Source organism: Eimeria maxima, genomic scaffold, assembly GCF_000499605.1.
Source record: "Eimeria maxima Weybridge genomic scaffold, Emw_scaff154, whole genome shotgun sequence".
Classification (NCBI taxonomy): domain Eukaryota; phylum Apicomplexa; class Conoidasida; order Eucoccidiorida; family Eimeriidae; genus Eimeria; species Eimeria maxima.
Genome location: NW_013563538.1, coordinates 40,297 through 51,441, shown reverse-complemented (window position 1 = coordinate 51,441; position 11,145 = coordinate 40,297). Strand labels below are relative to the sequence as shown.

At 55.1% G+C, this 11,145-nt stretch overlaps 2 protein-coding genes across 2 annotated transcripts; both read left to right on the top strand.

The window, feature by feature from the left end:
* Positions 1–1,605: 1,605 nt before the first annotated feature.
* On the top strand, positions 1,606–7,819 carry EMWEY_00018290 (Tyrosine kinase-like (TKL) protein, putative; the record flags this gene model as incomplete). Its single annotated transcript, XM_013477601.1, has 6 exons — positions 1,606–2,745; positions 2,991–3,062; positions 3,196–3,457; positions 3,651–3,759; positions 4,185–4,459; positions 4,584–7,819. 6 exons carry the CDS (start codon positions 1,606–1,608, stop codon positions 7,817–7,819), a joined length of 5,094 nt encoding a protein of 1,697 aa, XP_013333055.1.
* Positions 7,820–8,343: 524 nt separating this feature from the next.
* On the top strand, positions 8,344–8,791 carry EMWEY_00018280 (hypothetical protein; the record flags this gene model as incomplete). The annotated part of the gene is made up of 2 exons (XM_013477600.1): positions 8,344–8,597; positions 8,695–8,791. 2 exons carry the CDS (start codon positions 8,344–8,346, stop codon positions 8,789–8,791), a joined length of 351 nt encoding a protein of 116 aa, XP_013333054.1.
* Between the last annotated feature and the right edge of the window lie 2,354 nt (positions 8,792–11,145).

Genomic DNA, 11,145 nt, shown 5'->3' with positions numbered 1-11,145 from the left:
TAAGTCGTGAAGCCTCAGCTGCAACAGCCGGCTTCTCGGCACCAGGGCCTGCAGCTAGTTAAGGACGAAATGTTTCGGAGTTCTATAATGCGCAACCGTCCATATATAAGCCCTTGAGAGACTGGCTAGTCTGAGTGATGTGCTTGTGGGGAAAACTATCATGCATAGGTTTCAACGCGTGCCGCTGCAGCTGACCAGACTAGGCGTTGAGCATCGAGCCTCTGGCTTCTAGGTTACCGCCCTCTGTGGAGTGTACAAATTAATCCGAGTTTCCACACCTCGTCAAGAGTATTTAGTTTGTGCAAGCTTGAAGGTTTATGTCAGGGCGTCCTGCCACGGGATTAAGCATGTAGGTACCTGCTGGAGGAACCGTCGTCAGCACGAGCAACAGACACACCTTCTATAGGTTCCTCCAGTTTCCTCTATTCATACACTGTGGGTGTTTCTGTAGTGGTTGCTGCTGTCTTGACTGATGCTTGGGGCATCTGTGTTACTGTTTCTGCTACGGTTGCTGCACCAGCCGTCGCTGATCTCTACAAGGGCAAAGGGCTGGGCAGGCGGAAGATGAAGTCAAGGAGTGGAGCTGCAGCAGCTACGTCACCACCGGAATCTGCTACAACTACCCTCCCCTAGTTCTGGACTGCGCTGCTGTGAATGCGCCACCCGTGTCGGCAGCGACAGCAAAACACCAACGGGAGGGACGCCGCACCAACAAGTACCTTAAAGAGGCTCCAGCGAACCAAAACACAATATTAAAAGGAAAGAAAGAGGTAGCTACCTCCTGATATTGTTGTTGGATCAGGCGATTGATCGGGGATTGTTTCTGGTGGTGGGAGGTGTTCGGGTTCCCAGGGCCCCACGAGCAGCAGCAACCGCTGCAATGGACTTCTCTAGCTGCACCCGCTGTGCGCGTCGACCTACGGTGGCAGAAGACATATGCCCTATCTTACAGATGGTAAGTAATTGGTAACGGTTTAGATGACAACGATAGCAATAACTTGCTGCTGATGCTGTCTTCAGCCGTTTCTGAAGCTAACTCAGGGGCAGCAACAGTAGCTGTCCGGACCAGGGCGAAGCGAGCAATCACTCTAGTGCATTGCGTCCTTCCTTTCCTTCTTTGAGATTATTGAGTCCTGAAATACAAGCTTTGAGTGGGTCTTAAGCAACTGCTGCTGTTGCTGTTGCTGCAGCGGCGGCAGCGGGAGATGGAATCTCCTGGGCAGTGGCGGCCATCGTTCAGACGCCACCGGCAGCTGCGCCTGCATCTATACAAGCAGGTACCTTCGTACTAAGAACTAGACTCTCAGCCTCAAGAGCAACACAGCAGCCGCAGCGGCAGGAGGGCCGAAGCATTAGCAGCAGCCGCACAGCAGCACGAGCGGCAGCCACAGTGATAAGACGGCAGGAAAAGCGGAAGCCTACGGCTACGGTTAGCTGCAGCAGATATTGTGTGTTTTTTGTGGAACCAAGATGAACCAACGACAATAGCAACAACTTGCTGCTGATGCTGTCTTCAGCCGTTTCTGAAGCTAACTCGGGGGCAGCAGCAGTAGCTGTCCGGACCAGGACGAAGTGAGCAATCACTCTATTGCATTGCGTGATGTGATGCAGCAGCCACGGAGACGGCAGCAGCAGCTGCTGGAGTTGCAGCAGCCACAGTCGCAGGAGGAGCAGCAGCCGTTCCTCGAGCAGCAACAGCAGGAGCCACCACTAGAGGAGCAGCAACACCAGCAACACAAACACCTCCTAGATCAGCAACTGCAAGAGAAGCAGCAGAAGCAATTACAAGACCACCACCAGCAGCAACAACAGGTGCAGCAGCGGGAACAACTACAACAGCAGCAACAGCAGCAGCACGTGCAGTCTCTGGAGCCTCGTCATCCACCTGCCAGACAACAAGCAGAACCCCATGAGCAGCTACAGCATATTGTGGGCCGGTTGCACAGGGAAAGCATCCTAGAGGAGCAAGTGGAGCAACAGAAACTGCTCCTGGAGCAACAACATGAGCAGCAACAGATGTTGCTTCATCAACAGCTACAACAGTTTCAACGTCTTGAACAGCAGGGATTGAGCCTGGTAGAGCATCAGCAGTTGGCCAGACGCCACTACATAGAGCAGCAAACGCTGCTGCAGGAGCAGGAGCAGCAGATGCGTCGACTGCAGTCCTATCAACACGAGCAGGTGCAACAACATGAGCATCGTCAGCTGCAGCAGCAGCTGCTACGACATCGTTCTTTCTGTGAGAAGCTTGGAACAGCAGGTTCCCGGCTGCAGCCTTCGGGAGGTCGTGGGGGTAGCCGCCGAAGCTCTAGCGAACTGCCATGCGGCCTTGTTGCAGTGGGAACAACAGCTGCCGTAGCAGGAGGTGCTGCTGCTGTTACACAAACTCCTGCTAAAGCAGCGACAACCACTGCTAGGGCTTCCGACGCCACAGCACCCACTGCTACGGCAACAGCAAAATCAACGGACACGGAGAGAACGAGATTTCCCGCTGCAGCGGCCCAGCTGATGAGGGGCTGCCTCTCCAAACAACTGTGTGGACCCCAGTTTTCAGAATTGGCGCTGCTGCCTCGATTATTTCATATCCTAGCGCACCCCAGAAAAATTAGAAGCAGCAGCAACAACAACAATAATGACTGGGTGACAGGCGAGAGCAACAACAGCACCGGCAGCGTCAGCAATCACAGCACTGGCAGCAGAGAACTATATATTCAGGCAGCGGAGGTGTTTGCTCGGGAGTTGCTGGTGGGTGAACGGTTGGCGCTGCCTCTACGTTTGTCTCTGTTAGCTTTTTTGGTGCTGGTGCTGTTGCCTTCTGTCTCTGGGAGGGCTGCTGCAGCTGCCGCAGCGGGTCGTCCGTGCTTGAGCCTCTCCACGGTGGCAATAACTGTTAGAGAGATGTGCAATTCCTGTAAATGCTGTTGCTGCTCCCACGTCTGCGGCTGTTGCTGCGGCTGCTGCTGTTGTTGCGCCTGTTTTGCTGCCCGCAGCGCCGCAGTGTGTTGCGCGACCCCATTTCCGCCATGAAGGCACTCATAGTGGCGCATAGGCTTTTGGCACAGGTGGGGGTATGGGTTTTAGGAAGATCTAAAGGCGTTCTTGCTGCGAGGATGTACTTTTAGTTTTAGCAAACAGGCTTGGGGCTTGGAGCTTAGCGTCTAGGCACATGCGTTTAGCGATGGAGTTTGTGGGCAGGTTCCCGTCGATGCCTTCCTTGGGTCCTCTCTACAAAAACTCCCCGGGCAAATCCTCCGCATTTGGTCGGCAACGGCATTGCATCCTGCAGCAGCAGCAGCAGCAGACGGGAACGTGGGTACAGCTTCCGCACGACCTGCGATAGCGACGGCCAAAGCAGCAGCAGCAGCCGCATCTACCGCTGAGGGTGCTGTTTGTGCGTGTGCTGATTTCTTCGCGGAGAAACTGCGGCTTCATCTGCAGCTGGTAGACTGCTGCACAGGTGAGAAGCTATAGCACCAATACCTGTTTCTGCTGGTGCAGCACCAGGTGGGGCACGGACTACTGCAGAAGGAGCAGCATCAGCCGCCACATCAGTCGAAACAGTACTCTTTGATTGCGCGTATTGGGACAGCCGAGAAAATCTTGTTGCATCTCCCTCATGCTCTATTCTGCGATAGCTGCCACTGCTGCAGGGACTTGGTCGGTATCTCGATTTCTGCGCGCAAATGGTGTGTCTCTCGAGACACTTGTGGCTTTTGAAGAGGAAGGTGTCGTCGCTCTGAATGCATCTGTTTCTTTGCAGTAAGTTAGTGCTGCAGCTGCAGCTGTACTGCTGGCGTCGTGCTTGCATTAGCAGCTGCTGTGTTGGAGATGAGCTAGCCCTTCGCAAATGTCAGCACTATAAACGTCGGCTCTTAACGAGTCACTGAACCAATCTCAGTAGAAGTACCCTGTAGATTGAATGGCGGTAGTCAATGGACTATGCTTTGGTGCCTGAGAGTAGAAGAGAGTTGATAAACTTCTGCGTCACAACAGCGGAGGCGGCATGTGCAGGCAGAGCCGTCCCGTCAAGTGAGCTCACTGTCGTGCTGGAGCAACGGTAAAAGTGGCAGCAAAGCAAGAGATTCTGCTGCGGCACCTGTACCTCGGGCAGCAGCGGAAGTTGGTGCAGCAAGTGCTGCAGGAGTAGTTGCCTTTGAACCAAGTGCTGCTGCGCTGCGCTGCAGGTTGGTTAGTATGCTACACCGCGCATGCACTCTATGTTTACTGCTGCTGCAGCAGAGGGGCACGAGCCTCTTTGCTGTGAGCAGCATTTACTTGGTGCTCCTTGTCGATGACATTTGGGGAGTAGCTGCGCTGCTGCTCCGGCTGTTGCACGCACTGCTGCAGCGTTGTATGCGCCCAGCAGTGGCTGCAAGTGGGGGCGCGGCATTGGTGGCAATTCTAGTTTCTCTTGCCAATCCGCTAAAGGACGCCCTTAAGGATATGCAATTAGCTGCAGGTACGTCCGGACAACAACAGCAGCAACAGTATCAGTAGCAACAGCAGGACCGGCAGAAGCAAAATGATGGGGTTGGGAGCTCTGCTCCTCCAGTGTGATATTTGAATTGCTTTTGGCTCTGCAGAGAAGTGTGCTGCTGCAGCGAACTGCTGCTCGCTGTTGCAGCGCATGCGCCCCCCACCACCTGAGACGCTGCTGCTTCTTGACGACTTGAAGAAGCAGCACCAACAGCAGCAACAGTCCTCGCGGCTGCTGCTGCCGCGGACTCAGCTGCTGCCGTACAGGCCTTCTTCTGCCGCACGGCGGTCTATGCAGGCTGTCGCGCAGCTGCCATTGCCAGCTGACCTGGAGGCCGTTGCTGCTGCTGCGTCGGCAGCGGGGAGAGAAGCGGCAGCAGCAGCAGCAACTGCAGACGGCAGGTGGATTGAATTTCTCAACATTGAGGAGGTGTATTGGCTGGTCAAGGGAACCTCGAAAGAAATGGAACTGGTGCTGCAGGAGCATCCCAGGTGCCATCGCAGCAGAAGTGCTCGCAGCACCAGCAGCAGCAATAGCAACAGCCCCAGTGGCCACAGAGTGGGTGTCAGCACCTGCCAGAGAACTGAACGCGAGCAACAAGAATGTTGCCAGTGGCAAGGCCTAGCACCACATCCTGCAAGTGAGGAGGCAGAGACTGCTAGAGCAGCAGTGCCTGCTGCTATGGTTCCTGCAGAATCTCGCCATTTGTGTTTCAGCACCCAGTGCAGTAAAAGCTCACCTGCAGAAGGAGGGTCAGATAAGACAGGCCTTCAAAACCACAAGCAGCACGCAGAAGACCAGCAACGGCATGCACAGCATCCGCTATATCAACAGCAGCAGGACAGGGAGATCGCTGTAGGCTCGATTGGAGGAGACTCTAGGGCGGCAGCAGGTGATGCCGAAGTGGCATTCGCCCCTCCGGAAGTTACACTAGTTGCCACTCGTGGTGACCCAATTAGTGGTACTTCCGCTGCGCCTCCTGCACTAGCGGCACCAGCAGCTGCATCTGCTGATGCTGTCCAGGGTTCCCCAGCCGTTGCCTCCTTTGATGCTGAATTGCGGTCCCTTACTTGGGGGGTTCATTCTCTGCAGCATACAATTCAGCAAAGAACGCAGCAACAGAATGTTCTGCACCCGCAGGAGTGCCAGCAGGAGTATTGCACGCAGCATTACATAAAACAGTATGAGCTGCAACAGCAGCAATGCCTGCAGCAGCAGCTGACGCAGCGGCAATCAATCCAGCAGCAGGAATACCAACTACCACAGGATCAGCAGCAGCAGCAGCACGTCGGTGTGGCACTGCAGCTACAACAGCTGCAACAAACAGGAACGCCGGTAGAGCATTCGCAATCGAGGCACCAGCAGCAGCAGCAACGGAAGCAGCATTGGCTGCACAGCAGCGCAGTCGACACGTTGGGTCCTCCCGTTTGTCAGTCTGAGTTCCCACAGCAGGTAGCTTTGCAGCAGCAGCACCAGCAACTGCAACAGTTGCAGCAACAGCAGCCCCTTTTGCAGCACCCGGATATGCTTCAGCAGGCGCAGGTGCAGCAGCTTTGCCAGCAGCCTGTAAGTCAGCAAGAACTTCAACTGCAGCACCTGCAGCAGTACCAGTTGCAGCAACAGCTTCTGCTTCACCAGCAGACGCAGCCGTCATTGCTACAGCATCAATCATACTATCTACAGGAGAACCAGCAGCTCTGCACGCAACCCCAGTATCAGCAGCAGCAGTTCCCGCACCAGCTGCAGCACCTACTGCAGCTACAGCGGCAGCAGCAACAGCTACAGCAACAGCAGATGCAGCAACAGCGGCTGCAGCAGCAGCTACACCAGCACCACCACAACCAGCTGCTGCAGCAGCAGCAGCAGCTGCAGCAGCAGCAGTTACAGCAGCAGCAGCTGCAGCAGCAGCAGTTACAGCAGCTGCAGCAGCAGCAGCAGCAGCAGCAGCAGCAGCAGCTGCAGCAGCAGCAGCTGCAGCAGCAGTTACAGAAGCAACATCACCACCAGCTGGTACAGACTTCAGTTTGGCGCGGCATGGTGGAAGGGCCGAGCTGGTCTGCGACGCCGCCCTCAGCAGCAGCAGCAGTACCAGCAGCAGCAGCACCTGGTGGGGCAATAGCACTGGGATGCGACTGTGTGGCTTGCCGCTGCAGCATTGGCCGCAGCAGCTGCTGCTTGAGGGGTTTGAAGGCCAGGCTGGAGGCTCTTAATCTTGGTGTAGACCCTAGGGAACTGAAGATAAACTATAGGATCGGAAGTGGCGCTTCAGGGACAGTTCTGAAGGCAGCATGGAGAGGCTGCGATGTGGCAGTGAAGGTGCTACCGATGGTGCAGCAGCACCTGTTGCAGCAGGAGCAGCAGCAAGGGCGGAGAGCGTCTGCTGCCGCTGCTGTGGCAGCTGCAGCAGCAGCTCGAGAGCTACAAATTATGAAGCGGCTCAGGTGCCCGAACCTCGTACTGCTAATGGGAGCGTGCGCTCTGGATGCCGACGGTGTGTGCAGCAGCAACGGTAGCATTGATGAAAGCAGCAGAAACAGCAGCAGCAGCCCCCTCAGTTCGAACAGTGCTGCCGAGCTGCTGGCAGCCAGCGGCTGTTGTGGTCCGGGTCTCGCTGTGGTGATGGAGTTGTGTGCTGGGGGGAGTTTGTTTGGTTTGCTGCACGGGAAGCCAGAGGATGCTCTTGCTGCTGTTGCTGTTGCTCCTTCTGATGCCCCTGCAACTGCTGAGGCGGTGGAACTTTCCTTTTTTCCAGAGGGTACAGCTGCGATTGGGATGGCTGTTCCATCGTGTGATGCTGGCGCTTTTACATCTGCGTCTGCTGTGGAGTCTAAGGCGCCGTTTCAAGACTCGCCGATAGTCCCCCGATGCGGCACCCTCGGCGGTACAACAGGCGCAGCAGCAGGTACCGCCCGAAAAACGGAGGCAAAAGATACAAAGGCAATCATCTCGACAGCTACAGCAACGTATGACGCCTCTGACTGCCGAAAACAACAAGAATATCAGCAGAAGCGCCGGCATCAACAGGAGCAGGTGCAAGAGCCACAGCCGCTGCCGCAGCCCCCGCCCCAACTGCCTTCGCAGCAGCTACCTCCGCAGCATCAGCAGCAGCCGCAGCATCCTCACGAGCAGCGGCGTCGCTTGACTTGGGAGCAGAAGCTGAAGGTCGCGCTTGACGTAGCTCGGGGTTGTGCCTACCTGCATGCATCGCAGCCCCCAGTTGTTCATCGGGACCTAAAAAGCCTCAACATTTTGCTGGTCGAGAGAATCACCAGCGACAAACAGATGCCGGTCGCAAAGGTAGAAACAACCAGCAAGACAACTGCAACTATGCTGCAGCCTTAACTCCTGTTGCTATTGGGTGCATTGGCTTTTATCCGTTCGTTGTCTTCGGTGCAGTTGCCGCTCAAATTCTGTGCAGGTCTTCAAACTGGTGCATCGTCTGCTGTGTCAGGGGTTGTTTGATGACTGATCCTGCTGCCTTCAATGCTTCTGCTATGTTGCAGGTTCTGCCTTCTTGCAGTGTTGCTTTGTTATGTGTGGATGCCTCTGATTGTGTAACAGCAGCTCGTACTGCAGTCGGAAGTCTCGATTGGCTGACTGTTAGAGAGTTGTGCTGGGTGGTTCACTTTTATCGACTGGTGGTGACCGTCTTTCTGCCTCTGCTGCTGCAGGTAGGGGATTTTGGTTTGAGCCGTTTGGCCACAGCAGCAGGCTGCAGTGACGATTCCTCCTCTACACCGGCTGCTGCTGCGGTGGCTGGAGCAACCGCAGTGCGACTAGGGGGGTGCTCCTATAAGGCAGCGCCTACACCTGCTCCCATAAGGACACGGGCTGTAGGCACAGTGCATTGGATGCCGCCTGAGGTAATGCGGGGTCTTCCCCAGGGCCCCCCCGTTGATGTATTTGCTTTTGGCATCGTTCTGTACGAGTTGGCTGCTGAGGCGCTACCCTACCTCCGACCGAGAGACACCCCCTTGCACCAGCCCCAGCAGGAGCACCAGCAACATATAGATCGGACGAATGTTTGGCTGCCTCCTCCCGGAGACATATGCGCCGCAGTGCTCAGAGGGGAACGACCAGACGAGCGTTTGATTTTGCCCATGTGTCCGCCCGTACTGCGGTGAGCGAACGTGTTTCACTAGGGTCCGAGCATGGCAATTAAGACTAGTTTAGCGTTTGGGGCTTAGGGTTTAGGGTTCTGATTGTGTTGCTTGCAGGAACTTGATGCGCCGTTGCTGGGCTGAGGATCCCTGGGAGCGGCCGACGTTCGCTGAGGTCGTTGAAGAACTCAAGGCGGCTTTACAAACATCCTAACCTGGTGCAGATTATTCTGGCATACAGTGAACGGAAGCTGCGTCCACAATAATCACTGCAGATTCTGATGTTACTGCTGCAGGAGTAGCAACCCAGAAGGCCACACAACAATAGGTTCTGGAGAAGGCCAACGGCGTTTGCTCCTGCTTTGTTTTCTGCTGCCGCTGCCGTGTCGGCGGTGGAAGGTAGTACAGAGTTCGCCTGTACGCATCTCACAGGCACCATTTGCAGAAGATGGAGAGAGGCACCCATGAGATATTGCGCATGCGCAGGTCATCACGGGTTCTAGGAGGGAGAATCCGGGGAGACGCTAACGCCTACCGTGTTCTTGCCCATTTTACTCCAATACGCACTTTGTCAAGCCTTTAGCGTGTGGCGTTTAATTCATATTTGTTATCAAAAGAGGAGGCACGACTGTGTCCTCTCCTGCACTGCAGGAAGAGCAGGCAGCCACTCTCAAACCCGCTTGGATAGGGTCTAGGGGCTAGGCAGTATGCTTGCCGTAGGCGTGAGACCTTCGTCTGGACCAGCCCTGCTGTCTCTTCGAAGTGTGTCTTCCAAGGAAAAGCACACCAGGAATGGAGGCACTTGAGAAGCAATATGTAGAACCGACGCTGGGGGTGGTGTTTGTGTGTAGACTCTCAACGCTTCACATGCATGGTTTTGTCAATTCGCCGCATGAACCATCAAATGCAGCCAAAAGCTATTGCAGGTGACATCTCGTGTGTCGAGTTGCTGCAGAGTGCATGTGGCGGTCAGTGGCAGACACAATACGGAGACAGAGACAGATAGACAGAAAAGGCTACGATGGACACAGCAGAGCCTGCTCCGGTGTGCGCGAGCTGGCGGGGCCCTCCCATGGCAGGTGCCCCAGCGGGCGCCGAGGCCGGAAGAGAGGGAGCCTCCTGATTCCGCCACAAGGAGGAGTCCCAATGCCCAAAACTGGCGGTCGCCTGATGACCTGCAAAGGCAGCACCGGCGGGACGTCTCGGAAATCAACAGGAGATACTAGCGGCCTGCTGTCAGGAAGCTGGGAAGAATTCCTGGCTTCTTCCACATTGGCGTCGTGGGGCCCTCCCTTGTCTCAGGTGAAGCGGCAGTAAGCCTGGGATTCTGTTGCTCAGACAGGGAATGTTCAACGGCGGTGAGGTTGAACATGTGCCAGCGAGAAGGGAGGGGGAGAACCTCTCTGGAGCCATTTCGTGTTTTCTGATGACAATCTAGCTATGAGGACTACAGGCTTGTGGCCGCACGCTCCGTGTTGCATGATGTAAGCAAAATTATGGGTGCAAGGGACGGCACTAACCGCTGATGCTTCAGTTGCTCCTCTCCAATGCCAGCATGAAGGACCCCGCCCCCCCATGGGGCCCGCAGTGCTTGTATTCCACTGAAAAAGAATCCATAGGCAGACAGTCCCGCGGCCAAAAGCCGCAACTGCTCCCAACCCAAGTACTCGAGCATAAACATAACCCCGAGCCCAATGCACTGACAAGGCACTCCCGCCAAAATATAGACAAGTATAGCACCTTGAATTTCGTCCCCGGCTTCCAGCACATGCTGAGTTTCGCGATGCCCGGGCTATGCATTCTACGGTGCAGTAGACGAACTAGGCAATCGTAGAAGCAGTGAAGTACGCGATGCCAGAGGAACAGCAACAGATACCGAAGGCCGCGTCTTTTGAATACCAATGGAAAAAATTTACCAACCAATACAGCCATCTTAAGGGGCGGGGTCAATGCGTTCCTGATGTGCTTGCAGGGGCGGGGGGCATATGCACCATACTCTGCACGACGTTGCCAAGCCTGTCCTAAATTTGAGCATGAATCCAACTTAGTCTCCTAGGCAACGGCCCCACACACTGAAGTCTTCACATTATTAGTGGATGCAGCGTAGAGGGGTTTAATTGTGATTGCATGCGGGGCTGTTGTGCTCCATTAGTTCAGTACGGTGCTCAACGCACATTACCACCTATCCTTCAGCTCCAGGAGGTTAGGCCGCTGATACCAATACGCCTGTTGGCTGGCAAGGGAGGTCAGAAAGTTTATTTTAAGTATCGTGACCCCAATGCATGTGGTGGTGGTCCTTGGAAGGGGTCGCATTACACCAGCACTACACCAGCTGCCCAGACATTTGTGGCATTTGCCCCAGATTCCAGGAGAGTTGAATGATGCCGGCTGCATTTGGGATACCTAGAGTACTTTAACTCTATTTCAGCTTGTGACGGTTGTTGGCTAAGATCGAAAAACCTCAGTACAGGAAAGCATTGACGTAGTTAGTTGCACTGGACGTGAGTCTAGAATGGATTTCCCAGAACTGAGGTTCTAACTATGGTATAGAAATGCATACTTAGTGGA